At 51.8% G+C, this 27,921-nt stretch overlaps 7 protein-coding genes across 7 annotated transcripts; 3 read left to right on the forward strand and 4 right to left on the reverse strand.

The window, feature by feature from the left end:
* Window positions 1–346: 346 nt before the first annotated feature.
* On the reverse strand, window positions 347–1,894 carry N7506_004862 (uncharacterized protein; the record flags this gene model as incomplete). Its single annotated transcript, XM_056954156.1, has 1 exon — window positions 347–1,894. One exon carries the CDS (start codon window positions 1,892–1,894, stop codon window positions 347–349), a length of 1,548 nt encoding a protein of 515 aa, XP_056813045.1.
* A 926-nt stretch (window positions 1,895–2,820) lies between these two features.
* On the reverse strand, window positions 2,821–5,040 carry N7506_004863 (uncharacterized protein; the record flags this gene model as incomplete). The annotated part of the gene is made up of 6 exons (XM_056954157.1): window positions 2,821–3,040; window positions 3,097–4,485; window positions 4,540–4,703; window positions 4,757–4,830; window positions 4,888–4,942; window positions 4,999–5,040. The coding sequence occupies 6 exons, from the start codon at window positions 5,038–5,040 to the stop codon at window positions 2,821–2,823; spliced, it is 1,944 nt and encodes a 647-aa protein (XP_056813046.1).
* Window positions 5,041–6,136: 1,096 nt separating this feature from the next.
* rpt1 (proteasome regulatory particle base subunit RPT1) lies at window positions 6,137–7,634 on the reverse strand (the record flags this gene model as incomplete). The annotated part of the gene is made up of 5 exons (XM_056954158.1): window positions 6,137–6,777; window positions 6,807–7,015; window positions 7,070–7,299; window positions 7,358–7,472; window positions 7,540–7,634. 5 exons carry the CDS (start codon window positions 7,632–7,634, stop codon window positions 6,137–6,139), a joined length of 1,290 nt encoding a protein of 429 aa, XP_056813047.1.
* Window positions 7,635–7,949: 315 nt separating this feature from the next.
* Window positions 7,950–9,878, forward strand: N7506_004865 (chaperonin-containing T-complex subunit CCT4; the record flags this gene model as incomplete). The annotated part of the gene is made up of 7 exons (XM_056954159.1): window positions 7,950–7,997; window positions 8,051–8,102; window positions 8,153–8,175; window positions 8,230–8,259; window positions 8,311–8,340; window positions 8,394–8,966; window positions 9,024–9,878. The coding sequence occupies 7 exons, from the start codon at window positions 7,950–7,952 to the stop codon at window positions 9,876–9,878; spliced, it is 1,611 nt and encodes a 536-aa protein (XP_056813048.1).
* Window positions 9,879–10,716: 838 nt separating this feature from the next.
* On the forward strand, window positions 10,717–13,590 carry dapB (dipeptidyl aminopeptidase dapB; the record flags this gene model as incomplete). The annotated part of the gene is made up of 3 exons (XM_056954160.1): window positions 10,717–13,093; window positions 13,161–13,430; window positions 13,514–13,590. 3 exons carry the CDS (start codon window positions 10,717–10,719, stop codon window positions 13,588–13,590), a joined length of 2,724 nt encoding a protein of 907 aa, XP_056813049.1.
* Window positions 13,591–14,068: 478 nt separating this feature from the next.
* gtb3 (glycosyltransferase family 4 protein) lies at window positions 14,069–22,842 on the reverse strand (the record flags this gene model as incomplete). Its single annotated transcript, XM_056954161.1, has 3 exons — window positions 14,069–22,516; window positions 22,589–22,678; window positions 22,771–22,842. The coding sequence occupies 3 exons, from the start codon at window positions 22,840–22,842 to the stop codon at window positions 14,069–14,071; spliced, it is 8,610 nt and encodes a 2,869-aa protein (XP_056813050.1).
* A 1,988-nt stretch (window positions 22,843–24,830) lies between these two features.
* On the forward strand, window positions 24,831–27,718 carry agd3 (putative extracellular serine-rich protein; the record flags this gene model as incomplete). The annotated part of the gene is made up of 2 exons (XM_056954162.1): window positions 24,831–27,401; window positions 27,452–27,718. 2 exons carry the CDS (start codon window positions 24,831–24,833, stop codon window positions 27,716–27,718), a joined length of 2,838 nt encoding a protein of 945 aa, XP_056813051.1.
* Window positions 27,719–27,921: the final 203 nt, after the last annotated feature.

Below are 27,921 nucleotides of genomic sequence, written 5' to 3' on the forward strand. Positions count from 1 at the left end.
TTGACAATGCCCCAGAATGGCATTATAGCATCGATAGCCGAACCGAGAGGCCCCTTCTTCATGACTGACCTCAAGAACTATATTCTCACTTCCAGGGCCATGCAGCTAAGGCGGCTGGCAAGGGTACCGGGTGTAAGCAAGCTCTGTATCTGATCTTGATGAGATCGGCTGAGATTATCTTGAAAACAATATAACAATCCTAACAATTATATGGCAGCCGAATAGGCATAGTAAATCATCAAGTCTCATCAAACACATGGCCCATTCGACATGCCAATTTTAAACACAACACTTGCACAAATATCACAAGCTTCCGACCTAAAAGCTCTTAGGGATCTTAGTTCTCTCAAACACCCCTCAGACTCATTTCCATCCTACCAGACGGAGACTTGATCTCCGGCTGCAGCGAACCATCATTCGCCTCATAAGCAGGCGGCACATCACCTTCTACATCCTCAAGATCACCCACAACCGTGCGATCCATATCGGATCTCTCTCTATCTCGACTAGTGGAACCACCAGAAGGACCCCTCAAGCTGAGCCCAACACCACCCTCAGATCCACCAAAATGCATGAAGCTCATAACATGATCCGTACCAGCATGCTCAGTACCACCGCCCCTATGCTGATCCAAAGACCTAGCAATCTCCAGCCCATTAGAATACCGATCCAGATTCGCTCCCAACACGACCCCATCAGCAGTGATGACTTGTCTGGGTTCAGGTGCATTGCAGCCATCGCTTTGGCTACGCGTATGTCCAGCGTCGACCCTGGTCTCCCGGATTGGACTTTCGCGCGGACTCGCTGCGATAGGCGTGAGAGCGGGTGATTCCCATGCTCGGGGACCTATTCTGGTCCTAATAGGAGTCTGACGGCGTTGATTTATCGGGATATTGATCCACTCGCTTTGTTGATTTGAGGCTAGTTCGGCGCGCGGCCGTGGGAAGCCTGTGTCTGGTAGCTCGGGTGTGGAGTGTTGACGTCGTGGGACTGAAGCGAAGAGTTCCGTTGAGAGCTGTGGTGTGGGTGGGAGTTGGTGCTTCTGCGGCGAGAATGAAATGAGGTTTGTTGAAGATGAGGTCAGTACTAGATTTGGGGTAAGGTGGATTCCTGATGTAACTCCTGTGTTGCTTGGGGAAACAGTGCTTGACGCTGTCAACGACCCTGTGGCATTGTTAGAATGCCCTCGAAAGCTTGCTGGGACTTGCTTACTGGATGCTTCGCTATCATAGGATTGTGGCTCTTTCATCTCGGATCCGGCTGCTTGGTCTTTTTGGACACGGCCGTACGGATACCACCATGACAGAGATGTTGAACGCCTTCCGTAATGCCTCTGCGTTTTTCTTTGGCGAAGACAGCAGAAGACTAGAAGGGCAATCAATGCCAAAGCTGCTAGACCTCCTACCACTCCGCCGATTATGGCCCCGCGATTTGAAGATGCTGTACTAGAACTTCCGGTGGGCGTGGTGGATGGAGAGGCTGCTGCATCTGTGGCAGCAACGACCGGGTAAGTGGATGTGTTAGTAGCTGTGGAAAGCTTTGAACTTGAAGATGACGCTGAGGTTCGGGATGTTGGAGAAGCAGACATAGTCGACGTTGGATCGTCTGATGAAACCGTGACTGCTTCAGTCAATGTGGTCACGGACGAAGTTGTCGTCGTTCTAGGTGTCACGTTGGGAAGTCTATTGACAGCCCCAGCGGTCGTGAGCTCCAAATCCGAAGAACTCGTTGCGGAGGTCGTCGTAGGATCATCCTCATTCTCAGGACATACCCCCGATGTGCACGGGTCGGTTGAGCAACAGCCACGAAAACTGCCTATCGTGCAAACATACCACAGCTTGCCTGTTTCACAGGCACTGGCATCCCGAGGGAAAAGAGCTTCGAAGGTATCCATACTCGGTGCTTGATCTCACAACGATCAAAGTGATGCATTCGATTCCTCGCTGGGGAGCTAAGCACCGAGCGAGCGCAAGGCGAGAACACGTCCTCAAACGGTCAGTCCGGCGTTGAGACTAATTGACAGGGAAGATAGCAGAGTGCAAACGAGTGCGGGCCATGGCCTCGACAGATATGATTGCATTCTGGAAAGATGATACGCGGAGTGGTTGCCATGAGGCCGGCCTTGAAAGAAGCCAGGGGTCTCTTTGTCTTCCCGTCAAGGGTGGCAATGACATGCCAATAATAGTATCATGGGCCATGTTTTTCTGAACAAATCCATGGATCGTAGTTGGGCTTTTGTTAGCAAGCTGCTCTCTCACTTGAATACTCCCTAGAATGTGTGTCGACTTCGTCTGCATGTGGCTGGTTCTGCGGGCTGGCCAATTAGGGCAAACACAATATCCCTCCAAGCCGAGCCACGGAAGGTGAATCGACCGTTTGACGACCTGGGCAACTCTCTATTCTCTTTGTTGTGGACTGGCCTTGGAAGCCAAGAGCCTTCCAGGTGAAACGCGAGGCACAACCATAGAAGGCTGGCCTCCCGTAACCACCTGACTAAATGTAGAACGGGGCCTCGAGATCAGAAATTCAAAGATTAAGAAAAAAATAAATTCAATATGAGACAAACTGAGGGAAAAGCACTCAGTACACCAGATCTTCGCCCGTTAAGATAAAGGAAAAAATATGGCTATACAGGATGGTAAGTAACACAGTCAATAAAAAAAAGGTCTTTTTCAAAGATGTCACCCCTTGAAACGGGACTGGATGCGCCACAAGCCATGGGTTTATCTCAACCCATCGATACGAGGGCGTCCGTAGGGTCCATCTGAAACAACTCCGTGGTATCCTCCGTATTGTTTGATCGATTCCCAAAAAGCGCGCTTAGTAGGTACGCTTGAAAGGTGGGACAGGCTTGCACTCCTCAGCATCAAGGGTGTTGGCCTCAACGCTACGGTAGCCGAGCTTGACCTCACCGTGGGGCTTCTTCTGCCAAGACAGAGTGTGCTTCATCCAGTTCTCGTCGTCACGGTCGGGATAGTCCTCGCGGGCGTGGGCACCACGAGACTCCTTACGGGCAGCGGCGGAAGCGGCGGTTTGGGTACTGTGAGGGGCATGTCAGTTATTGGTAACAGGGTAAATCAGATCAGGGATACATACGCGCAAGTCAGCAGGTTACGGAGCTCAAGGGTCTCAACAAGATCGGAGTTCCAGATCATGCTGCGGTCCTTGGTACCGACCTGGGAGTACAGCTGGTCAACGGCGTTGACCTTCTCAACACCCTCGTCCAAGCTCTCCTGGGTACGGAACACGCTGACATCAGTCTGCATGGTCTTCTGCATGGCGTTGCGGACTTCGTGGGTAGACTTGGGACCATCGGCAGTACGGGCGTAGTCGAGGTCCTTGATGGACTGGGCACCAGCATCGGAGGCAAGCTCCTTGTGGGGCTTGCCGGGGGTGGCGATGTCACGGACACGGTGAGAAACGGCGCGACCGAAGACGATCAGATCGAGCAGGGAGTTGGCACCCAGACGGTTAGCACCGTGGACGGAGACACAGGCGGCCTCACCACAGGCGTACAGACCGGGAACGACCTTCTCGTTACCGCTCTCATCCACGTCCAGAACCTCACCAGTGTACTTGGTGGGGATACCACCCATGTTGTAGTGGACAGTGGGCAGAACGGGAATGGGCTGCTTGGTGACATCGACACCGGCGAAAATGGAGGCGGTCTCGGAGATACCGGGCAGACGCTCGTGGAGGAGCTCAGCGGGCAAGTGGCTGAGCTGGAGGTAGATGTGGTCCTTCTCGGGACCGACACCGCGGCCCTCACGGATCTCCAGGGTCATGGAACGGGAGACAACGTCACGGGAAGCAAGATCCTTGGCGGTAGGAGCGTAACGCTCCATGAAACGCTCACCCTCGGAGTTGAGCAGGTAACCACCCTCACCACGGGAACCCTCGGTAATCAGACATCCGGCACCGTAGATACCAGTGGGGTGGAACTGGACGAACTCCAGATCCTGGTTGGGGAGACCGGCACGGGCAACCATGGCCATACCGTCACCGGTACAGGTGTGGGCGGAGGTGCAAGAGAAGTAGGCGCGTCCGTAACCACCAGTGGCCAGAACGGTGTGGTGAGCCTTGAAGCGGTGCAGGGTACCGTCCTCCTGGTTGTAGGCGATGATACCGCGGCACTCACCACCCTCCATAATCAGATCGAGAGCGAAGTATTCAATGAAGTAGTTGGTGTTGTGACGGAGCGACTGTCCGTAGAGAGTGTGCAGAAGAGCGTGACCGGTACGATCGGCGGCGGCGGCGCAACGGTAGGCCTGACCACCCTTACCAAAATCCTTGGACTGACCACCGAAAGCACGCTGGTAGATACGTCCATCCTCGGTACGGGAGAAGGGGCAACCGTAACCCTCAAGCTCGCGAACACTGGCGGGAGCTTCGCGGGTCATGTAGTGAATGGCGTCCTGGTCACCGAGCCAATCGGAACCCTTCACGGTGTCGTACATGTGCCATCTCCAGTCATCCTCGTGCATGCTAGAATCCGGTCAGATAACCAAACGCGTTTCAATATGCACTGGGGCAACCTACTTTCCAAGAGCAGCGTTGATACCACCCTGGGCGGCGACAGTGTGACTTCTTGTGGGGAAAAGCTTGGAGACACAAGCAGTGTTGAATCCAGCTTCGGCCAGACCGAAGGCAGCGCGCAGACCGGCACCACCGGCACCAACAACGACGGCATCGTACTCGTGATCCTGCGCTGGTCAGCTCCAGCTCTCAATTCCAATTGTCGAGAGTGTTGTCTTACAATGATAGGGTACTTGTCGGTGAGGTAGTTCAGGGACTCCTTGCCGCGCAGAGGCTGGTTGGCGAAAATTCGGGCTGGCGCAAATGGTCAGTAGGGCGAAGGTTGACACCATGAGGGGATCGAATACACACCCGCAGGCCTTGAGGACGAGAACAGACGTCTCTGGTTACCCAACACGCGGGAGACCTGGAGAAATGAGATGGTCAGTATCGTTGCAGGCGGGCCGAAAATCCGCTGCTCACCTTGGATGCAGGAGCTAGGCTCCGCAGGCTCATGGAGCTCATGATGACGGATCAAAAGAGGATTGAATCTCTCCAATGAACCAAAAAAAAGACAACAGGAGGCACCGACTAACGGTGACAGGCTTAATTCAAGAGGGGAGATTGGAATGGCTTCAAGGACACACTCGTCAAGGCCGGGTTGCGGTTGGAAAAAGCTGACATAACCGCCTTGCAGTGCCGACGGGGAGGACCGGGGCCGAACGAACCAATCAGCGTCGACACAATCCAAAGCAACCTCGGGCAGCCGGTCGTCCGTGATTGGTCAGGTGGCATGTGTCCACGATACGTTTTGCCGGCCTGCGCTGGATGCCGGAAGGATACGGTAGACTCTCATGGGCTTGGGTCTCAAATGAGACTATTCTGAGACTAGACTACCATGAATCTTCATTCTGCAAGCATTTCACATCGCCTCCTTCGTCACTCATATGAAGTCTGGGGTTTCCCCAGATATGTTCCATTTCGGGCTATTCATATAGCCCGAAAATATTCAATCGGATGTTTTACAGCAATGTACTAATAATATAACCAGAGAAAATTCTTTATGCTCTATTACTATAAAACCACATGTACCATAGTTAGATTCTAAGGCCAGGAAGATTTGTTCAGCCCGCAAAGGAGAGACATAAACTACCTAGACATGGATACACAAACAGTCCTGCAAAACTGTCAGATGTGCCCTAACCTTGGAAGTGTGCTTCTTTGGAATGATACTCGCAGACCTTGAAAGAAATATCAAAAGGCTAGAAGATTTGTCCAGGGGCCATAAATTTGGTTGTTCACCATCTGCGAAGTCAACCAGGTGTGATCTATAGACTGTAGTCTAGTTTTACCACTACAATCAGATGCTCTAGCGTCGAAACTGCCTGCAGCTAGAATAAACCTTGGAGCCTTTCATCCACAGACATGAGCTTCGTGGGATAAGTTTAAACACTTTGTTGTATATGTGCCTTAGTGTCCAGCTGGTGAACAATGGCATGAATAGAGTCCAAAAGAGGAAGGTTGGTTTAGATTATAATGCGTCGACCAGGAATAAACTCCCACGTAACAAATCACTTCTGATCATACATCCCATCCACCATGCAAGTAAGTCGGGATCGCTCTAGTTGTATTGCATGTATGTCGCCGTCGAGTTGAACTTGAGGTTACCCTTGATGACCTTCTCCACGGATGCGAGGAAGTCCTTCTCGGTAGCCACCTTGCGGCGAGCACGGATAGCGAACATACCCGCCTCAGTGGCAACACTACGAAGCTCGGCACCGGTGGCATTGGGACACAGTCGTGAGATCAACTCCCAACGGATATCACGCTCGACGGACATGCTCTTGGCGTGGATTCGGAGAATGTTGGCACGGCCCTCGACGTCCGGTAGGGAGAACTCGATCTTACGGTCGATACGACCGGGACGCATGAGAGCAGGGTCAAGTGTGGAAGGTCGGTTAGTAGCGAACATGACCTTGATGTTACCACGGGAATCGAAACCATCCAGTTGGGTGATGAGTTCCAACATGGTTCGCTGAACTTCGTTGTCACCACCGGCACCATCATCGAAACGGGCACCACCGACGGCATCGATTTCGTCGAAGAAAATGATACACGCCTTCTTGGTGCGGGCCATCTCGAAGAGCTCACGGACCATTCGAGCACCCTCACCGACGTACTTCTGCACCAATTCACTACCAATAACACGGATGAAAGTGGCGTCTGTTCGGTTTGCGACTGCACGAGCGCAAAGGGTCTTTCCTGTTCCGGGGGTCCGTAAAGTAGGGCACCCTTGGGCGGGTCGATACCGAGGTTCACAAAACGTTCTGGCGATAGCAAGGGCATCTCGACAACTTCTCGTAGCTTTTCAATCTGTTCTTTGCAACCACCAACATCACCGTATGTAACGTCGGGCTTATCCTCGACTGTCATCATCGTCACGCTGGGGTCGATCTTGGGCGGCAAGGGCAGCATAATTTGGTACTTATTGCGGTCGACACTGCAAATCAGGTTAGAAGCTGAACACGGCACAAAACCAGCCCAGAAAACTTACCCGACTCTCATGCCTTCTTCAATATCCGTGGGACTGACCCGCTCTCCGAGGTTGACAACGAACTTGGCAATCTGCTTGACGTTGATGACATATTTGCTCTTGTCCGAGTCCTTCTCATCCTGGATGATCTTTGTGCACCTTGCAACTTGCAGCGGCTGTTCTTCCGCCATGCGTTGTCGATCGGCGGCGACATCCCAAAGGTGTGGAGGTGCAAGACCGGTGTCGGATTCCTGCAAAGGTGTAAGCTTCAATTGTTCAAGGGGTCGGAAGAGCTGAGCAAGTAATCACCTTGACACCAATCTTCTCGTTGACGCTGTTCTGTTTATCCTTGATGTCCTTCTCAAGCTTCTTCAGTGCGTTCGCGTATGGCGCGGCGCCATAGGTCTTGAGTACTGCGATGTCACTGTTTGAAGCGTCAGTCATTGCCATCGCGCTGACGCGGATTGAATCGCGACTCGGCTCAAACTCACTCGTCTGTGAGAGGTGTGATCTTCTTTTCTTGCTCCTCGTCGTCGGCATAGGTCTTCTGGTACTTCTCCCAGTTCTGACCCGTGGCGCTAGGCATGGTGAAAGGTGTTGACAGCCAACGGCCGGGTTGCGAGAAAAGAAAAAAGAACCAAGTGAGAATTTATTTGGAAGCTGAATTCAGAATGCACAGATTCAACGTGCTCCGATAATGTCGAGGTGGATAGCAGATAGATAGTTGGGTATTGAACGGTGATGTAGCAGAGCTGTGGTGGTCGAGCTAGCCTCACTAATCAGTGCCAAGCTTCATCACCGCCCCAGAACCTCGCAGAATTTCCTGTGTCCTCCACCACAACAACCTAACTACCTCCTTTCACTCATTTTTTACGGTTCATTTTGAATATAGATTTTCAAAATGGCGGCCGCAGTATCCCAAGGCAGCGCCGGCAACAACTCCTTCAAGGTGCGATGCCTCAAAATAATGTTTGTGGATCGCTGATTTCTGATTGCATGCAGGACAAGGAGAAGCCGATGGCCGTGCGGGCCTCCAACATTCTTGCTGCTCGGGGTATGTATCTTCTCGTGGACTCGGCGGTGCCCTGACTGACATTGAAACAGCTGTCTCCGATGCCATTCGCACAGTACGATCGTTCAGACCGACAAAGACCGTGATGAGGGGCTAACTGGAAATATAGTCATTGGGACCCAGGGGTATGGATAAGATGGTGAGGACATTTCATGCTTTTCTGTAATTGACATGTGCTAACGCTCTCCAGATCCAAACGCCCAAGGGACAGACCATCATCGTACGCAACCCATTTCCATTCGAGCATCCCCGAGCCCCAACTGACCCCCGCAGACCAACGATGGAAACACCATGTTGAAGGATATGAGCGTGATGCACCCCGCTGCCCGCATGCTTGTCGATCTGAGTGCTGCGCAAGATGTGGAAGCTGGTGATGGAACAACATCAGTAGTCGTCATTGCTGGCAGTCTGCTCGGCGCCGCCGAAAAGCTGTTGGCCAAGGGCCTTCACCCCACCGTCATCGCCGAGTCCTTCCAGAGAGCTGCCGGTGCCGCCGTCGAGATCCTCCACAACATGTCCCGCCCTATCAACCTCACCGATCGTGCCACCCTCCTCCAAGCCGCCTCCACCTCCCTCTCGTCCAAGATTGTGGCCCAGCACTCCGGACTTCTGGGGCCTATGGCCGTTGACTCCGTCCTGAAGGTCTGTGACCCGAAGACTGCAGAGAATGTTGATCTGCGTGATATTCGTATTGTGAAGAAGGTTGGAGGTACAATTGAGGACAGCGAGATGGTTGATGGTGTGGTCCTCAACCAGCCCGTGATCAAGAGCAGCGGCGGTCCCACAAGAATCGAGAAGGCCCGGATAGGTCTTATTCAATTCCAGCTGAGCCCTCCCAAACCAGACGTATGTTTCACACCGTGAGGTGTTCATGGAATTTCAGACTAACGCATTTCACTTCAGATGGAGAACCAGATTGTGGTCAACGACTACCGCCAGATGGACAAGATCTTGAAGGAAGAGCGCCAATACCTCCTCAACATGGTCAAGAAGATCCAGAAGACCAAGTGTAATGTTCTCCTGATCCAGAAGTCCATTCTCCGTGATGCTGTCAACGAACTCTCCCTGCACTTCCTTTCCCGTCTCAAAATTCTGGCCATTAAGGACATTGAGCGTGATGAAGTTGAGTTCCTGTGCAAGTCTCTTGGCTGCAAGCCCGTCGCCAACGTTGACTCCTTCACCGAGGACAAGCTCGGTACTGCCGACCTCGTCGAGGAGGTCCAGGCTTCCGGTGCTCGTTACGTCAAGATCACCGGCATCAAGGCCCCCCTCGCCGCCTACAACCAGACTGTCTCCATTGTTGCCCGCGGTGCTAATAGCCTTATCCTCGATGAGGCCGAGCGCTCCTTGCACGACGCTCTTTGTGTCATCCGCTGCCTCGTCAAGAAGCGCGCCATGATTGCTGGTGGTGGTGCTCCTGAGGTCGAGGTTGCCCACGCGCTCGCCAAGCGCGCCCGTGAGCTCTCCGGAACCGAAGCTATCTGCTTCAAGGCTTTCGCCGATGCCATGGAGGTCATCCCCACCACCCTCGCCGAGAACGCCGGTCTCAACTCTATCAAGGTTGTGACTGATCTCCGCCACCGTCACGCTCAGGGCCAGCACAACGCTGGTGTCAGTATTCGTAGCGGTGGTGTTAAGGACGATATCACAGAGGAGAACATCTTACAGCCCCTGTTGGTCAGCACCAGTGCGATCGAGCTGGCCGCGGAGACTGTGAAGATGATCATGAGAATTGATGACATTGCTCTGTCGCGGTAAAAGCCCTTCGGCCGCTAACGTGAGCTGTATGATGGAAAGCGAATCAATCGCGATGAGTAATTCAAAAAAATATCCCGTTCCTACATAAAAATCACTCTCGGACTTGTACAAATTTTTATTCATGGGTTACACAATTTCCCCGTACTGCAGGATGATGTTAGATATCCTTAAGGGAGCTTCAAGGGTTCCAAGGTTGGCGTGTATTGGGCTCTATACTTGTTCAAAGCCCTCGAAGGCTTGAGGTTCACTTGCAATATCCTGCCCGGGTCTGACTCCAACATTGTGATATTATAGTACAATTCAGAGGTATTTTCTATAATAACTTCAAGATCACACGCCCCGATGTCCTGGCTGTTCATACACTCACTCCAGGGTTGTTTTCGCGTTCTTGTGAGCATTTGGGTAGCAGCTCTACACCTTTGAAAGATATATCGCCCATGGACAGCAATTTCTAGGGTTTGAGACCTAGATCCTCTCATGGTTTTTGACCTAATATTTGGACCAGCTGGCATATCCCTGTCCCAAAATGCCCGAATAGGAAATGAATAAGAATTCTGGGAGCTGGTTCAGCCTGAATAGCGCTTTGTTCATGCCAAGAGATGGCCTCGGTCCGTGGGCACCACAACATCCCCAGCTTTCGAAGCTACTTCTCTCAACCATCAACAATTGGCACTGATTCTGGGGTGCGAACCCTCAGTGAACATATTCTTATATACGCCAGAGGTCCTCCGTACCGGCCGCCCAAATCCCGTTGGCGCTTGTCTGAGTGAGGTCAGCGATAAGAGAGATAGCGTGATCGGGACGCTTCGCTGTGAACCCCGATCCACAAGCAACAATCATGGGGAAGCTCGACGAAGGGACCCCAGAGTCCGCACCACTCACCCGTCAGCGGTCCGAATCGCTGGCATCGCAAACCTCAACCGACTCCGACTTATCCATCGCCTCCGCAGCGTTCATGGAGGGCCACAAGGGAGGCAACACGACACCGATGGACGGAGAAGGGGAGAGATACCGGGATATAGAGGATGGAGGGGAGAGAGGGCCAGAAGAGCCCCTTATACCGAGTGGAAAGAAACCAAGCTCCTCCAACCGCCTGCGCCAGATCCTTTGGGGGCTCGTCTTGCTCTGTGTCGGAGGCTGGGTACTAGCATTCGTGCTGTTTTTGGCACAGAAGCGACCCGAGGCGGCAGTTTCGTCTACTCCCACGGCGGGCGACTCGTCCAATACCGCGACAACAACCCACGAACCACTTGTCCTCTCCAATAACGCTAGCCTAGGGAATCCCGTGACCCTAGATCAAGTCTTGAAGGGCGCCTGGCAGCCTCGAGCCCACGCAATTTCTTGGATTGCAGGCCCACATGGCGAAGATGGTCTTCTCGTGGAGAGAGGCGAAGAGCAGGATGCGTATCTGCGGGTGGAGGACATCCGCAATAGCAAGGACGGCGTCGACAACCTCGAGGCGAGGGTGTTGATGAAGAAGAGTTATATATCATTCGATGGTAAGATTTACCACGCAACCAAGACCTGGCCGAGTCCGGATATGAAGAAGGTCTTGGTCATGACTGATGCTCAGTCCAATTGGAGACACTCATACTTTGGAAAGTATTGGATATTTGATGTGGCGACGCAAAAGACTGAGCCACTTGACCCTAGCAACCTGAGCGATCGAGTTCAGTTGGCAGTTTGGTCGCCTACATCTGATGCTGTGATTTTCGTTCGCGAACAGAACCTCTTCTTGCGGAAACTGGGTTCCTTGAAAGCCACCACTGTTACCAAGGATGGTAGCGAAGATCTCTTCTACGGTATTCCAGATTGGGTGTACGAGGAAGAGGTTTTCCAAGGCAACAAAGGCGTTTGGTGGTCTGAAGATGGCAAATTCGCCGCGTTCCTAAGAACAAACGAGTCTGCCGTCCCTGAATACCCTGTCCAATACTTCCTTTCTCGGCCGTCAGGCAAAGAGCCACCTCCAGGACTCGAGAATTACCCCGAAGTCAGCCAGATCAAATACCCCAAGCCAGGAAGCCCAAATCCAGTCGTCACCCTACAGTTTTACGATGTCGAGAAAGATGAGGTTTTCTCATTTGACTTGCCAGAGGACTTTGACGATGCCGAGCGAATCATCATTGAGATTGTTTGGGCATCTGAAGGCAAGGTCTTGATTCGAGAGACCAACCGAGAGAGCGACGTTGTCAAGATCTTTGTCATGGACACCAAGGCGAGAACCGGCAAACTTGTGCGATCGGACGACGTCTCGTCTCTGGATGGAGGCTGGGTCGAGCCTTCACAGTCCACCCGTGTCATTCCTGCTGATCCTAAGAATGGCCGACCACATGATGGCTACATTGATACTATTATACATGAAGGCTATGATCATTTGGCTTATTTCACACCCTTTGATAATCCCAACCCTGTCATATTGACCAAGGGCGAGTGGGAGGTGGTCAAGGCACCTTCGGCCGTGAACTTAGACAAGGGTCTCGTTTACTTTGTTGCGACCAAAGAGGCCCCAACCCAGCGTCATGTATACTCGGTCAAACTGGACGGATCTGACCTTCGGCCTCTGACTGATACATCCGAGCCAGGATACTTCGATGTTTCGTTCTCCGACCGAGCCGGATATGGTTTGCTGAGCTACAAAGGCCCAGAAGTGCCTTGGCAGGCCGTTATCAACACCCATGGCGACGAAATCGATTTCGAAACTCTCATTGAGGAGAACACTGAACTCGTCAAGATGGCGAAGGACTTTGCTCTTCCAGTGGAGGTATACACCAATGTGACGGTTGAGAATTACACCCTCCAAGTTGTTGAGCGCCGCCCTCCAAACTTCGACCCCGCCAAAAAGTACCCGGTACTTTTCTTCTTGTATGGTGGACCGGGCTCCCAAACGGTTGACCGCAAGTTCCAGATCGACTTCCAATCATATGTCGCCTCAAGCCTGGGCTATATTGTCGTGACAGTAGACGGCCGAGGCACAGGGTTCATTGGCAGAGAAGCCCGATGCATCATCCGCGGCAACATCGGTCACTATGAAGCCCGCGATCAGATTGAAACTGCCAAAATTTGGGCTAGCAAGGATTACGTTGACGAAACCCGGATGGCTATCTGGGGCTGGAGCTATGGAGGCTTCATGACCCTCAAGGTGCTTGAACAAGATGCGGGCGAGACATTCCAATACGGCATGGCCGTAGCACCAGTAACAGATTGGAGATTCTATGGTAAGCACCTTGGCATCCTGAGTTCTATTCGCATCATCAGACTAACTTGTGTTCTTACCCCCTACAGACTCTATTTATACAGAACGCTACATGCACACCCCTGAGCATAACCCCTCGGGATATGATAATTCATCCATCAGCGATGTTGAGGCCCTGAGCCGCAACGTTAGATTTTTGATCATGCACGGTGTTGCTGATGATAATGTTCATCTGCAAAACACCTTGGTGTTGATTGACAAGCTGGACTTGGCTAATATTGACAACTACGACATGCAGGTGTTCCCAGACTCTGACCATTCTATCTACTTCCACAACGCGCACACCATTGTTTACGAACGTAAGTCTCTTTCTCTCATTTTGATCCCTTCCGCTCCGTCACCTCGAAGCTTTCTTTAAGGACAAATTTGACCTTCAACACAGGCCTTTCGAGCTGGCTCATCAATGCGTTCAACGGGGAATGGAGTCGCATTGCGAACCCCCGACCATCGCCCATGTGAGAAGACATAGATGCCCCGGTTGACCTTTCCCCCAAGTTTCTTTGGGGATCTTATTCATCTTGGCCTTTGGTAGACTGGAGCTCGCCTCAATTGTGGATACATCACTTTTTGTAGATCAAGCACATATTTGGCACGTTTGGAGCAACATCAGAATGAATTTATGCATTGTATGATTGATTTGCATTGAGTAATTAAGACTAGAATATGATCAGGGAGTGTAATCGCTAGGTATGACAATCTCTCAACGCTTCAAACAGGCAGACAAGAACTGGTATAAGAGCAAAACAAACATATAAACACCTGACTTTTTCAAATATTTCCAGTGGCTTATTCCGAAAGCCAGATTCGACACCGAGAAATGCAAATATGAACAAGATAGCAATAGGAGAAGTATACAGGAGTGCAGTATGTGCAAGGGGTAAAAGAGGGGTGGTGGGGAATAGGAGAGCATGTAGCTCAGATGATGACAGGAAATGTCTTAGCCACTGGGAAGGAGTCCCCCAGCTTTCAGGAAGTCGTCTCTGTTGGCGACACTCACATCCGAATTACGGTATGGATTGAAGTCCTCACGATGCAGACCACGCAGCTGTTCCCGACCAGCGGTCGAGACGGAGCGTGCATTTGACCCAGCGCGGGAGTGTGGTTGAGAGCGGGGAGTCAGCACAGATAGTCTTTGGTTCGAAGTCCACATGGGTGATTTGTTGCCTGGGGAGCCAGTGGACAACATGGACTGCCTAGGCGCAAAGACGGGCAAGCGAGCAAAGGACTCTGTGTCAGTCGAGATGTTGCTCATGCTCATGAAGGAAGCATCGGACATAGGACGGTGGTAGCCACCCCGACCAGGGAATTGAGACGTGGAGCTATACAATGTAGAAACACCAGACTGGGCAGAGGAGCGCCATGAGTGCACCGCGCCGCGGGGGATTGTGATGATCTCCTCATCGACGCCTGTCTCGATGGCAGCGGCCACGTCAGCGGGCTCGATTGGATCGCCCGCTGCGCGACTCGCCATCATCTTGGCGGCCTTGCCAATCCAGAGCATCTGCTCGTGCTCACGGAGATACCGGTCACCACTGAAGGACTTCTGCACAATCTTGCGGGTCATCATGCCGAGTTTGCGACGGTGTTCGCTCTTCTCGTACATGCGACGGGTAATTGCTGCCACTTCTTCCGCAGTGGGTGCGGAGGTGAGGACTGGTGCGGGTGAGGTGTCCTCACTGTGCTTGCTCCATTCGCCTAGCATGGCAAGCATGCCAATCTGGGCTTTTGCCAGAGCAAGGGCGTCGTTGGGAGCTACGACAGCACTGAAGCGGGAAAAATCATCTGGATCGCTGAGCACTCGAAGCGAGGCACCAACGTCTGTGCAGACGACCGGTGCACCTGTAAGAGCAGCCTCTCCCAGGGCAAGTGGAAGTCCCTCGGAAAGAGAAGAGTTCAGGAACAGCCATGTGTTCTCCAAAACCTTCATCGGGTCAGCAGTTCCGCAAAGCGTGACTCTGCCACGAAGACCCTTCGATGCAATGATCTCCTGACACTCCGTTGAGTAAGTAGGAGCCTTGTCGATGGCACCGTAGATGTCCAAATGGTATTCATCAAACTTCCATTGGTTGATGATGATGTCTGCAGCGAGCAGAGCAGTCTTGATATCCTTGGCATACCACACATGGGACAACATAGTCACAGTGGGACGCTCAGACTTGATCTCCTTGACGGGCGCAAACTTTTGCATGTCAGTGATGCCGTTGACGACTGGGTCGATCTTTCGGCGGAAAGTGTTGCGGTGCTCGATGGTGCCCTGGCAGGTACCAATTTCAACCTCCCAACCTGGGTTGAAGAAATCGGCACAAGGAAGGATAATATCGGCGTGGTGAAGAGTCAAAACAGAGGTGATACGCATCAAACCGAGGAGAGCGTTACGAACGAAGGGCGAGAGTTTGCAAAGCGCAGACGACAAGCAAAGATTGGTTTCACGCCAACTGATAGCGTGATCCCAAATTTGCAAAGTGCAGTTGCGTTTGATCTTGCAAACAACACCGTAAGAGGCACTGACACTGTGGTGCGAGGCTTGGAAGGTCGAGGGAATCTTCTCAGGCACAGGAATCGAGAAAATGAAGAGGTAGCGGTACCAAAGTTCCAGGGCGACGTCGAGAGATGCCAGAGTAGGAAGCTCAGTGTCAAACCACTCGGACGACGGGATGGTGTTAGACATCTCCTGGGTCAGCCACAGATCACGCCAACTTTGCTTCACCATATCACTGTTCCACACTTGGGTCCAATGGCGGGATTCCTGGAAGTATGTGTTCAGATTAACCAGTGCTCGCGTGGCCTGATGAATATCAGATTTGGACAGGTGGACAGCGCGGGCACCCTTGACGAGAGCCGTCAAAATCGGAATGAAGTTCATTTTGATGTCGAATTCGCTCGCAGAAGTGACATTGTCAACCTCGGCGTCCAACTTGTTGTGGAAAAGACCGTGAGTAGGCGTGAGGAAGTCCATACCCCAGAGCGGGATGAGCTTGAGAGACTGAATGTTCTGTTCAGTCTGATGTTTGGGAACACCGAAGTCGTTTGCGGACTCGCAAATCATGTGCCACTTGATGGTTCGCAGGGAGTTAATCATGTCGCGACGACAAGCAGAGACACCACCACCTTCATTGGGCCAAGTACCGTTGTCGGCTGCCATGACGTGGAGAGTCTTGTCAGTGTCGGTACCAAAGTTCTTCGAGCGAGTGTTGACAACAGCGTCACCTCCGGGTCCAAAGTTGAGCAAGTCAGTGATTTTGACAGCGAGAGGAGTCCAGCTGGAAATGTTGTCGTCCAAATCAGCACTGGCCATGATCGCATCAGCTCGAAGGTCCATGTATTTCTTCGCAGATCCAAGATTGCCCCAATCACGGCTGCGCCAGTAAGGTGTGAGCACCTTGTCTCTACGAAGAATGCGGTCATCCATCCAGCGAACAATAATGGCATCGAAATCCACACGATCCTTCCATGCTTTCCACATCAGCGAGCGAGCACGGGAAGTCGAAACCACAAAGCGCTTCTTGGTGAGTCCCAATGCTCGTGTGAACAAGTTTGATTGTAGGTTGTCGCAGTAGAAGAAGGGGTTGTCATGCACAAAGCTGGTGTACTTGGGCTTGGAAAGGACACCGAGGTAATCGTGCTCAATCATGGGTGGAGTCTGGATCTTTTGTCCATTGATCGTGGTGAATATTGTGGGATGGAACTTGTGATCATACAGCCAGCGACTTTCGTAGACATCAGCGCCTTGGACGAAGCTGGCTTCGGTGACCTTGGAGTGAGGAATCCAGCGTTCAACCTTCTCCGGGTGACGACGCGGAGCTGCGCACCACGATACCGTACAGCTGATGTGGGACAAGACGAACTCAGCACGCAACAGCTCATCACCGAAACGAGGGTTCTTGCGGTAATGATACTTGAAGCGAATGAGATTGCCGTCCTTCATGTATGAGCCAGATTCGATGAGACCCTTCCGGTTGTACTGCACACTTTGCAGGTGGTTTGCGCCAGAAATGCAACGACGTCCCAGGGGAATGCGCGAAGAAGACTTTTTGCCGAGTTTGAAGCCTTTCTTGCCAGGAGATGCGTAATCGTAGTGGTATTCATTGGTCACCTTTCCATCTTTGAATTCCTGCTTGACAAGAAGCAGCATTTCACCCGAGTAGGTACTGACATACTTGAGAGACTTGACTTCCTTGGGCTCGGTCTTGTGCTCGCCGGCGTAGTGATAGATCTTGAAGCCACCATCAATCTCGTGGTGTCTGAATGCCGTGAAAGTGCCTTCCAGGCTCTGAACAATGACTCGGCTTTTCTTGATGTGGATCGTCATGCCTTTGGTCTCTTCCCACAGCCGCTTGACATTTTGGCGACCGTGGAACAAAAAGAACGAAAGACAGAAGTCTTGCATTAGCTTGGAGTAAACCCAGACCATGTTCATCAAAAAGACAGTAGGCACACGGATAACCGTTGGCAGGTCCTGAGTGACGTGGCTGAACTCTCTTTGGAATTCTGGGTCTGCGACCAAAGCCACCACGAAGAACTTCACCATTGTTCCTAGCTTGTGGTAGACATAGCTTGCAGGAGATCTGATCATCGACAGAGCAATTGGAAGCTTCCGAGGCATGTAGGAAATGTACTTTGAAGTCTCAGGCTCCTTGGGGAGTGCGGCTTCTCCTGTTCCCCAATGAGCGTAGTCTAGAACACTGATCGCAGTTGCTGCGCCAAGGTTGCAACGGGCAACGTGAATATCGAGATCATCCGTGTCGAAGTTGCAGAGATTTTGCTGGAGCCATTGTCGTTGGCTGTTGGAAAGACTGCATTGCTGTCCTAGACAACGTTTCAACAACACGTCGCGGACCTCGGTAGGAAGTTTGTCCCAGTGAAGATCAGCCTCAAATCCAAGACACAATTGACGGAGAAGTTCCTTCTTGGCCCAGCGCACAACTGTGGTAGTATTGGCTTCCTCTCGAAGCTGTCGAGCCATTGTGTGCGTGACACCACCTGAGACAATTGATCCTGCGAGTGAGGCGTATTCGTGAGGAACACCCATCATCAACTCAGTGACAGCATGAAGCAGAGTCTCGGCAATAACTTGACAGTTTGCACTGATATCAAGACGCTCGTCTAGCAGTCCTCCAACTGTGATGGCTAGCTTCAACTGACTACCGGTACTGCAGCTCAGAGCACGAATACCAGGACCCAAAGAGCCAGGAGAAACAAGTTCGATGACGACTTCGCCCTTCTCCCAGGATGAGATCGCGGAGTTCACAATGTTCTTCGAGAAGGGGAAAGCCTCTTCAATCCTGAGCTCTTCCCTGCGAGACAACATGGCACTCTTAATCTCCACACCTGGGTGAACGGCGGGGTTCAACTTGAATCTGGAATCATTAGGCAGAAGCGAGTAGTTCTCAAAGAATGTCTGGAGCTCCTGCTGAGACCACTCGGGGTCTGACCAAGGGGTAGTGAAGGCGTGGAAGGTCCTGCCAAGCTCAACTGGCGAGTCTACCTTCTTCGGCATACCCATCTTGGCGTTCCAGATTGACAAGAAAGCAACAGTCCAGGTAGCAATGCCGAGGCCAATGATTTGCGAGTATAGGAAATGAGGCAAGCAAACCCTCAGAGCAATTCCAACGGGCAAACCAACGCAAATACCAGTGATCAGTGGCTTGAGCGCATGCGGACCCGTGAAGATCTTGGTGTATTGATACCAGATCAGACCTGTGTAGGCCAAGACATAAGAGAAGAAAATGATGAAGCCTTCAACCGATTCTTGGAAAGTCCAGATAAGAGCAGTAGCGAGTGCCAGACTCCAGACGTGCCACAAGAGGAATCTGAGAAGTACTCGCCAGTAGACCTTTCGGCGAAGTTGAACCTCCTTCTTCAAAGCCAGACGGATATCCTTTGCGGACTTGACAGTGTTTGGAGTTTTGCTTCCGAGAGCATCGTGAAGTTCTTGAGCTTTGGTATCGATGAGCACAGCGCCAATCAGATAATAGGCGAGAGCGAAGCCAACAGCCATTCGATTGGCATCATTGACGGCACCAGTAAGACCGAGGATGCGATCACCGCTAAGAAGCTGAATCCACTTATCCAGAAGAGCGATCACGAAGTAGAGGATACCGCATCCGATCTCTTTGCTAGACTGGCGCCAGTGAACGAATGCATTGTGCAGTCGGAGACCTTTCTGAGAATTGCGCAAAGTGTCGAGGGCAACCTTTGTTTGAATGTTCCAACCCGAGCTGAACGCAATCGGGCGAGGGACATCTGCGTAGCGACAGTACCAATCCAGAAGGAAGTTGGTAGACTCCCAGTCCCGGGAAAGTTCAACAACAAGCTTATCTTTGGACGCCCGGGAAAACATGCCACGGTTTACTTCCGTCACAACCTCCTTTGAGAGAGCTTCTCTTGCCAATTTGAGAGCAGCGGGGTCACTCAACCCAGCAAAAACCTTCTCGTCGTCGTTTCCATGAGCGGTGATGTACCACTTACGGATCTCAGTGTCATCGGTGCGTCGAACGTTCTGGTACCACGTCACCCACTTGGAGGTAACGTTGCGCAGGCAAAGTAAGAGCACACCAATGAAGACATAGATGACAGCAAGGTAGATCGCAGAATCATTACCAGCCCAAGTTGTGATGATTGGTGACAAAAAGAGGATGGGGATACAGTAGATGATTGACTTTCGACCGGACAAGAAAGTCGAACCTGGGTAGCTGAAACTCGCAAGGGAGGCAAAAGTCGAGAAGTAGATTGTCAGGGCAATCAGGTAGAGGTAGAAGATGATACCAGCACGAGGACCACGGACTCCAGAAATGGCGACGAAGCCAATCAAACCACCGGCCACGGTAAAGGCAATACCAGCAATCAGACGAATCAGAACGAACATGTTCGCCGCGGCGAAAGCCATCGAGATGAGGTAATATGGGCCACCGCAGGCGATCCAGGTACCGATCGCACCAGAGAGAAGCAAGGATATCATGAGAGCCATGGTTGCACTGTCTTGTTCTTCGTGAGACATGGCGGCAGAAAGATAAAGACCGCGTCCAACCATGGTCAAAAGGATAATATCAATCAGAGCAGGAATGGCAAAGACACTCAAGAAGGTGAAACGTTGATAGCCACGCATGACTTTGGGCTGTTCATCTGGGTTCACATCAATCTGGGCTCCAGCGTAGGAGGTAGCAAGCTGAGGAGCGCCATTGGCCCAGTTGGGTGGCTGGTGGTCTCCGTAGTAAGCTCTGAATCGATCAGAGAGTAGCTTTCCAAAGACGCTGGGAGACACATCGAAGTATGCCTCACAGCGAGATCCAAGAGCGAAAGACTCCGCGAACGCGGCAGCTTGGTCGGGATGGTTATTGAAGAGCGGGTTGCGATCGGTCACTTCCGCGTAGATCTCATCGAAAGCACCCTTTCTAGCAGCACAGAACAGCGCAAGAGCCATCATATCCACATATGCGTCAACGGAACCACCTTGAACAAGAGAGCAGAGGCCCTGGGTGATGGCAGCGAGATCATCTTCACGGCGATATCTCAAGATGTCAGAAAGCACGCGGTCAGCTTGGTGGAAGAGCTCTAGAGAGATATCAAGCGATGGATGCTTGCACCCTTGCTCCATATACCAGTCAATGCGAGATTTGATCAGATCCTCTGGAGAAGTGGACTCTGCAAGATACCCGACGGTGTTGAGAGCCTTCAACTGAGCGAATGAAGGAGAGTCTACCAGTTGCTTGTGAATATACGCGCAGATGGCGTCTGAAAGCTCGTTGTGGACGTCAGTAAGAGACAGATGCTGCAAGAGAAGCAGACGCTCCTCGGGGCTGAGACAATCGATATCTTGAATCAGTCGACGAGGCAAACCAGTATCAGGAGAGACATCTTGGGCCCAAGTTGCGAAGGTCGCTTCTGCCTCAAAGCAGACATGTCGAGGGAAGCCTTTAGCCGATAGGAACGTGTGCAAAATGGTTCCAGCCAGACCCTGTGCATTCTTAGAGACGTAGATCTCGATTCCATCGTTCTCCATCTCGAAGACAGCCCAGAAACGGAAATCAGAGCTCTTGCGCAGACCAGAATCAAGCGCAAGATTCACGTGAAGCATATCATTGGACGCCCAGTGAGCGAGCTCCCTGATCGTGCTGGCCAAATGGTTCTCGTCCTGAGAGAGGTCCAAAGAGTCATAGAATTGGCGCAACAGTGTCCCTATGCTTTGGATTTTCGCTGTCGGAACAGGGTGGAGAAGATTCAGTGACTTGAGACGTTGTTGAGACTGAACAATTTCGGCGAAAGCGAGCGGCGTGGAATCAGAGCCAAGAGGGAAACAACCGAGAGAGTTATACGCCATTCCTGACATCGAGACTGAGAGAGGACTGCCCTGAGATTTGACCTGTGCGACCCACTCTGGGGGATCACGGAGTCGGGCTGTAGGACTGTCAGGGGCCTTTGATTCGTATTCAGATGAGTCTAGCAGCGCATCGACAGCTGGGAAAAGTGGCTTGAGGACGTTCCAGCCATCCTTGGCATCGGGCGAGGGCATGATATTCAGATTGGCACGCCAAACATCGTGGGTTTTCATTATTTCCGCTTCCTTCAACCAGCCAAAAGCGGGAAGAGGTTCGAGAGTCGAAACGTTCTTGTCAGCATCGTGAAGCGCGGATTCCGGACCGATCCATGTGATGGCGCTGTAAAAGCCACACCATTGAATGGACCGACGGACAATGGCGTTTGCAATGGTCACGTTGTCGTCAACCGTTTCCCAAGCCATGACCACGAAGTCTCTCATGCAGGATTCCGAAACAAACGCCTTGATTGTTGCTTGTAGCTCACTCATCTGGAAATAATCCCGCTTCTCGCCCTGCGCCATGATGCTAGCATTGCGAATGACCAAACCAGCCACGGCGCTACTTTGCACGGCTTTGCGGTCTTTCAGAAACTTGGGACCCTCAGTCTCGAGGTATACAGCCAAACCAAGGCCACTGATGGCCTCGAGCAGCATTCGCCGGGCGGTAGGTCGGAGCACATCCTCCCAGTTTGCCAGTAGGATACCAGAGAAAGCAGTTTCGTTGAAGCTGCTGGCAAGCAGCTCTTCGACCTTTTCGACGACAGCCAATGGAGATTCTTTGGCGGATAGGACTTTCGCGAAATCAACACGACCCAGAACCTGAGTGCGTTGATGCCTCGAAATAGCTTTGGCGACACCGTTCTGGAATGGATCCACAATCAAGACGTCCCATTCTTGCAACAGCTTCTCTTGTGATGCGGTGGGTGGATTTTCAAAGCTACCCAAGTACACCCCAAAGCTCGTAGGCTTCGTCTTACGAGGGGGAGTATCGACCAGGTTGAGCTCTCGGTTGGCTAGCTTGCCCAGACGGCTCGAGACACTCGAGGATACAACATCTGGCAGCGGTCTCGACTAAAGATTGACCCAAGTTAACGACCCAGCCTTAGAGCAATGATTTGTAGATAGGAGCTAGTCATAACTTACCTTGTAGTGTTTGATTAGTCTTCTGGTTCCAGAATATATGATAGATGCGGAGCCAATAGTGATAGTGAGTAGCAAAACTCCAATAAACACCTGAAGTCGCATTAGCAAATCCATGTCCGGGTTTACTGACGAGCACGAAGGTGCTTCACGTCAGGTTGTAAAGATAACCAGAAAGAACATACAAACTGCCACCAATGTCCTTTCATGGATCCCCAGCCAAGGGGATGTGGCCTGACCGGAAGGTGGTCCGTCATTTTGAAGGTGAGTCCTCGACTGCGATAGTTGGCGCAATCCGAGCGACAAGGTTATGAGAAACCCAAGTATAGAATGAACTCTTCCAAACGCACTCAACACATATCGATGTTAAACGAATGACTTGTTGCAAAAGCCAAAGGAGGCAAAAGGTTTTTTTCGGCGAGAGCACAAGGAAGCTATGTTGACAAAGTGATAAGGTAAAGAGTAGTGGGGGAAATGGTTCAAGTGAATACCCACTTCTCCAAGCCTCAGTTCAGCAGACAAGTTCGCCTCCCGGGGTTCCCCTGCTTTCTGTGTCAGGGGTTAGGAAAGAAGGAAAAAATTGCTATAGCTTCGCCTCTTTTCGACTGTTTGGGACAAAGGTAACCGCTATGGCCGGGGATCAGTCTGGGCGTCTATTAAAGCAACAATTGTTAAAACCATGGGGCAAAAATAGCACACTAAGGTTTTTTTTTAATTTTTTTTAAAGATGCAGAACTGAGGACTCCGTCAGCCACTAACAGACGCACCCAGGGCTGGCCGACGAGACAGGATTAGTGGAGCCAAGTTCCCTTTTCGGCATGTTTGCTACCATGTGTGGCACGGCCATGCGATTGATATCGTGGCAATTGACACCTCGATCCAGCACGCTGGGCCGGGTACCTGACCGCACTCGTTTGATTCACCAGACATATCTTCTCACGAAATTTTAAAGGGCGTATTTATCTTCACGGATGCGAATTTAACAGAGGAAGAAAATGAAAATTATGGAAAAAAAAGAAATAGATTAATGAAACTCGAGAAGTGATGCATTTCGTTAGGCACGGGCTAGAATCATAGCATTCTGCGCTGGCTGGTTGAGACAGACCGGGTATAGTGAAAAGTCTTGGCGCAGAAAGCAAAAGAATCAGCCGAAAATGCAAATTCATCGCGAACAAAGCTCGCGATCGAAGTGTCCCACTAACTCCCAAAAGGGTAAGGTGTTGGCCGACTTGGAAACAAAAGACGGGAACACCGTATGAGGGTATGGTCATGTAAGGAAAGGTTACGTCGTATTTGCATACTGCAAGTACGCCCCTGTATCACTGATACATCCGAGTACGATCCACCTAGCCAGTACTCCGTACTTCGTACACGACTGCATGGAATTCATCGCTAATGATTTCCCCACGCCAAGGTTGGGACCTGACGGGTTTCCTTAGTCCATACGCCCCTGGGCGCTCCTCGCTCCTCTTCCTGGGTTTTGTTTGGAGCCCCAAATTTTACCCACTCAGTCATAGTGCCCTCGGCTTTAAGAGGTCTTTGCGGCGGCGCCGAGGGCCTAGTATGCAGTGCAATGTGCTTTCGGAGTTTTTCTTTCTTTCTTTTTGCCCTGTGCCTTTCGATCTTTTATTTCGGTGGATCAAATCGATTTCATCGTGTTTCCACCGATTTATTATTTTTATCCCAAATACCGGATTGGACAAAGGTACGGAGTACTCCGTAATAATTCTTGCATCCACCAAACGCCATGGCCCTCCCCTGCAGCAGATTTCTCACCTGGCCCTGCCAAGATCAAATTCTGATTGTCCAATCGCATACCTTGTTGACTATGCCAACACTACGGATGTCTCTCGAATTTCCCCATTCACAAATCACCCGATCTCAGCCCCTTCGGGGTTAGGAGAAATTAGCCTTATACTCCCATTTCCAGAGAAGCTAAACGCCACATGGAGAGACAAGTGGACACACCGAGTGAGATTTTAGATCGGAGCGAGTGTCGCTACACCTAATTTAACGGTAGCAAATGGGTAGACACAAAAGGCGATAGGCCTGAAGGCCGTAGCCGACCCACGAGCGTTGTATAAAGGTGTTGATCATGCACTTGATGGGGTGACACACGCAAGCTAAGTCCGTTCGTTCTGCATTTCGTATCGCATTTCCCTAGCTGTCAGTCGTTAGTGCTCTCCTCGTGCATATTGTGTGACCCCCCCATTTTTGTCTGTGCCTGTGCCTGGTCAAGATCAAGATGGTTGCCGTGCCAGTCTGGGCCTTGAAGATCGGCTGCTTCTATGGCCTTATAACCTGCGACACTGCCCCAGGTGTTTGGCCTGAGAACACACCGACTGTCGTTGCCTATCATCCTCCAACCTCGACTCCTTCCAGCACTCCTAGCAGTACTGGTGTGAGCTCGACTGCGGTTGCCACATCTTCTCCCTCGTTTACCCCCTCTGTGTCGGCCTCTACTTCCATTGGAAGTGGTTCCTCCGTTGGCACCGTTGTTCCGACTAGCACCCCTGGTGCTTCCACTTTCGTTACTCACACCTCCTCGGGAGCTATCCCCTCGGGTTCTGCTTCGAGCTCTGTGATTGTTACTGTCCCATCTGCCTCTGTTAGCACCCCTGCTCAGAGTGGGTCCTCTGTGATCGGCTCCGCCTCCAGCTCCATTCTTTCATCTTCGCCTGCCGCTTCTTCCAGCCCGGCTTCTTCCTCGCCTTCCCCGAGTGGTGTCTCTTCATCAGTCACTCTCCCATCTGGAAGTGCTTCTTTGAGTGCTACTGCCTCTTCCACTGCCTCTAGCAGTCCGGTCTCTTCGTCTGCCGCTTCCTCTCACGTAGCTTCGTCGTCGATTGTTGCTTCATCTTCCGTCGCTCCGTCGTCTGCTGTTTCGTCCTCCGCTGCTTCGTCTTCCGTTGCGTCATCTTCTGCCGCTTCGTCTCACGTAGCCTCGTCGTCTCCGGCTGTCTCATCTTCCGCTGTCTCTTCATCGGTTGCTTCCTCTGCGCCTGTATCTTCCAGCGCTTCCGTGACTACTCCCAGCATGTCTTCCACCGCCATCTCCATCTCGGCCACTGCGTCGGCCACGCCACTGAGCCACGCCTCCGTTGCAGCCAACATTCTCGTTATCGCCAGAGATGCTGCCTCTGCCAGCGTTGCCAGCTCTGGTCTCAATGGATACGGTATCCCATTCACTCACCTTATTGTTCCCTCTGGTGGTGTGGCACTTCCATCTCTCAACGGTACCGCCGGAGGAAACTTTGGTGGTATTGTTGTCGCATCCGAAGTTAGCTACGACTATGGTACTCTCGGATTCCAAAGTGCTTTGACCACCGATCAGTGGAACCAGCTTTACGCTTACCAGCTAGAGTACGGTGTTCGCATGGTTCAATACGATGTTTACCCCGGTCCCAACTACGGTGCATCTGCCATTGGAGGCTGCTGTGACACAGGTATTGAGCAGCTTGTTTCCTTCACCGATACCAGTGACTTCCCTACCTCTGGTCTCAAGACTGGTGCTGGTGTCAGCACTACTGGCTTGTGGCATTATCCCGCTACCATCAGCAACACTACTTCGACCAAGCAAATTGCCTCATTTGCTGCTACAACTGGCTTCACCAGTGACAGCGTTGCTGCTGTCATCAACGACTTCGATGGCCGTCAGCAAATGGCCTTCTTCATTGGATTCGATACCACCTGGAGTGCTACTTCCAGCTACCTGCAGCACGCATGGATTACTTGGATCACTCGTGGTCTCTACGCTGGATACCGTCGTGTGAACCTGAACACCCAGATCGATGACATGTTCCTTGAGACCGGTCTTTACTCCCCTGACGGAGTCAACTTCCGCATCCGCCCTGAGGACCTGACCAATGTTGCCACCTGGACTGACTCTATCAACGCTATCATGCCTGCTGGCAGTTCCTACTTCGTTGAAGTCGGACACAATGGTAACGGAAACATCGAGAACTCTTCTGACAGCTCAGATGCTGGCTGGTCCACTTGCGGAGCCGCCATCGAATATGACTCTCCTGCTGACACCGCACTCGAGTTCCAGAAGCCTCTCGGTACCGGCACCGATTTGTGGCCTGATACTCCTACCACCTATGACTGGACTTCCGCTTGCAATGCCATGGATGAGCTTCTTATCTGGTGGACCAACGAGAGCAACCTTAACAAGTTTGGTCACATCTCCCACACCTTCACCCACGAGGAGCAGAACAACGCCACCTACGCTGATGTCTACAAGGAGATCAGCTTCAATCAGGCTTGGCTCAAGGCTGTTGGAATCGATAAGGCCACCAAGTTCACTTCGAACGGTATCATTCCTCCTGCCATCACTGGTCTTCACAACGGTGACGCCCTTCGTGCCTGGTGGGAAAACGGTATCACCAACTGTGTCGGTGATAACACCCGCGCTCCTCTGTTGAACACTGAGAATGCCATGTGGCCACTCTTCACCACCGTTGCCAACAACGGTTTCGATGGTATCCAGGTTAACCCTCGCTGGGCCACCCGTATTTACTACAACTGTGACACTCCTGCTTGCACTCTGCTTGAATGGATCAACACCTCCGCTGGCTCCGGTACCTTCGACGACCTTCTCGCCGTTGAGAAAGCTGACACCATGCGCCACCTCTTCGGTCTCTACCACGATGGCTACATGTTCCACCAGGCCAACCTGCGCAACGCCGATCTTGACCCAATCACCATCAACGGAGTCTCTAAGAAGTGGTCCATTATGGAGGCTTGGGTCGAGACTGTTGTCCAGGAGTACGTTCGCTTGGCCGATTGGCCCATCGTCACTCTCACTCACCAGGAGGTAAGATAGAACCACATGTTTCAGCTGTAATAAGTTACTGACGTTCGCAGATGTCCGCTTCTTTCCTGGCTCGTTTCAACCGTGACAAGTGCGGTTACTCTCTGAGCTACGCCACCAGCAACAAGCAGATCACCGCGATCACCGTCTCTGCCACCGGCAACACTTGCACGGATCCCATTCCTGTGACCTTCCCCGTTGCCCCCACCAGCACCCAGGGCTTTGCCACCGAGCAACTCGGCAGCGACCCTCTGACCGTCTGGGTTCAGCTCGCTGGCTCCCCTGTCACTTTCACTCTGTCCTCTGCCATTCCCTTGTAGAAAGTTTGACGTACGATCGGCAAGTCTTAATTTGACAAGCCCATCTATTTCCCTCATTTGTTGTTCACTCATCATTTTCATTATAACTTGTGGATATCTCTTTGGATGTCAATAATGGTTTCTATATATGCGAAGGATAAAACCTTGCCTTTCTGTTGATACGAAGATTCAATGCACTCCCCTAATGACTGAACCCATCCCAG

Source organism: Penicillium brevicompactum, assembly GCF_028827555.1.
Source record: "Penicillium brevicompactum strain IBT 35665 chromosome Unknown utg000003l_segment0_segment0, whole genome shotgun sequence".
Classification (NCBI taxonomy): domain Eukaryota; kingdom Fungi; phylum Ascomycota; class Eurotiomycetes; order Eurotiales; family Aspergillaceae; genus Penicillium; species Penicillium brevicompactum.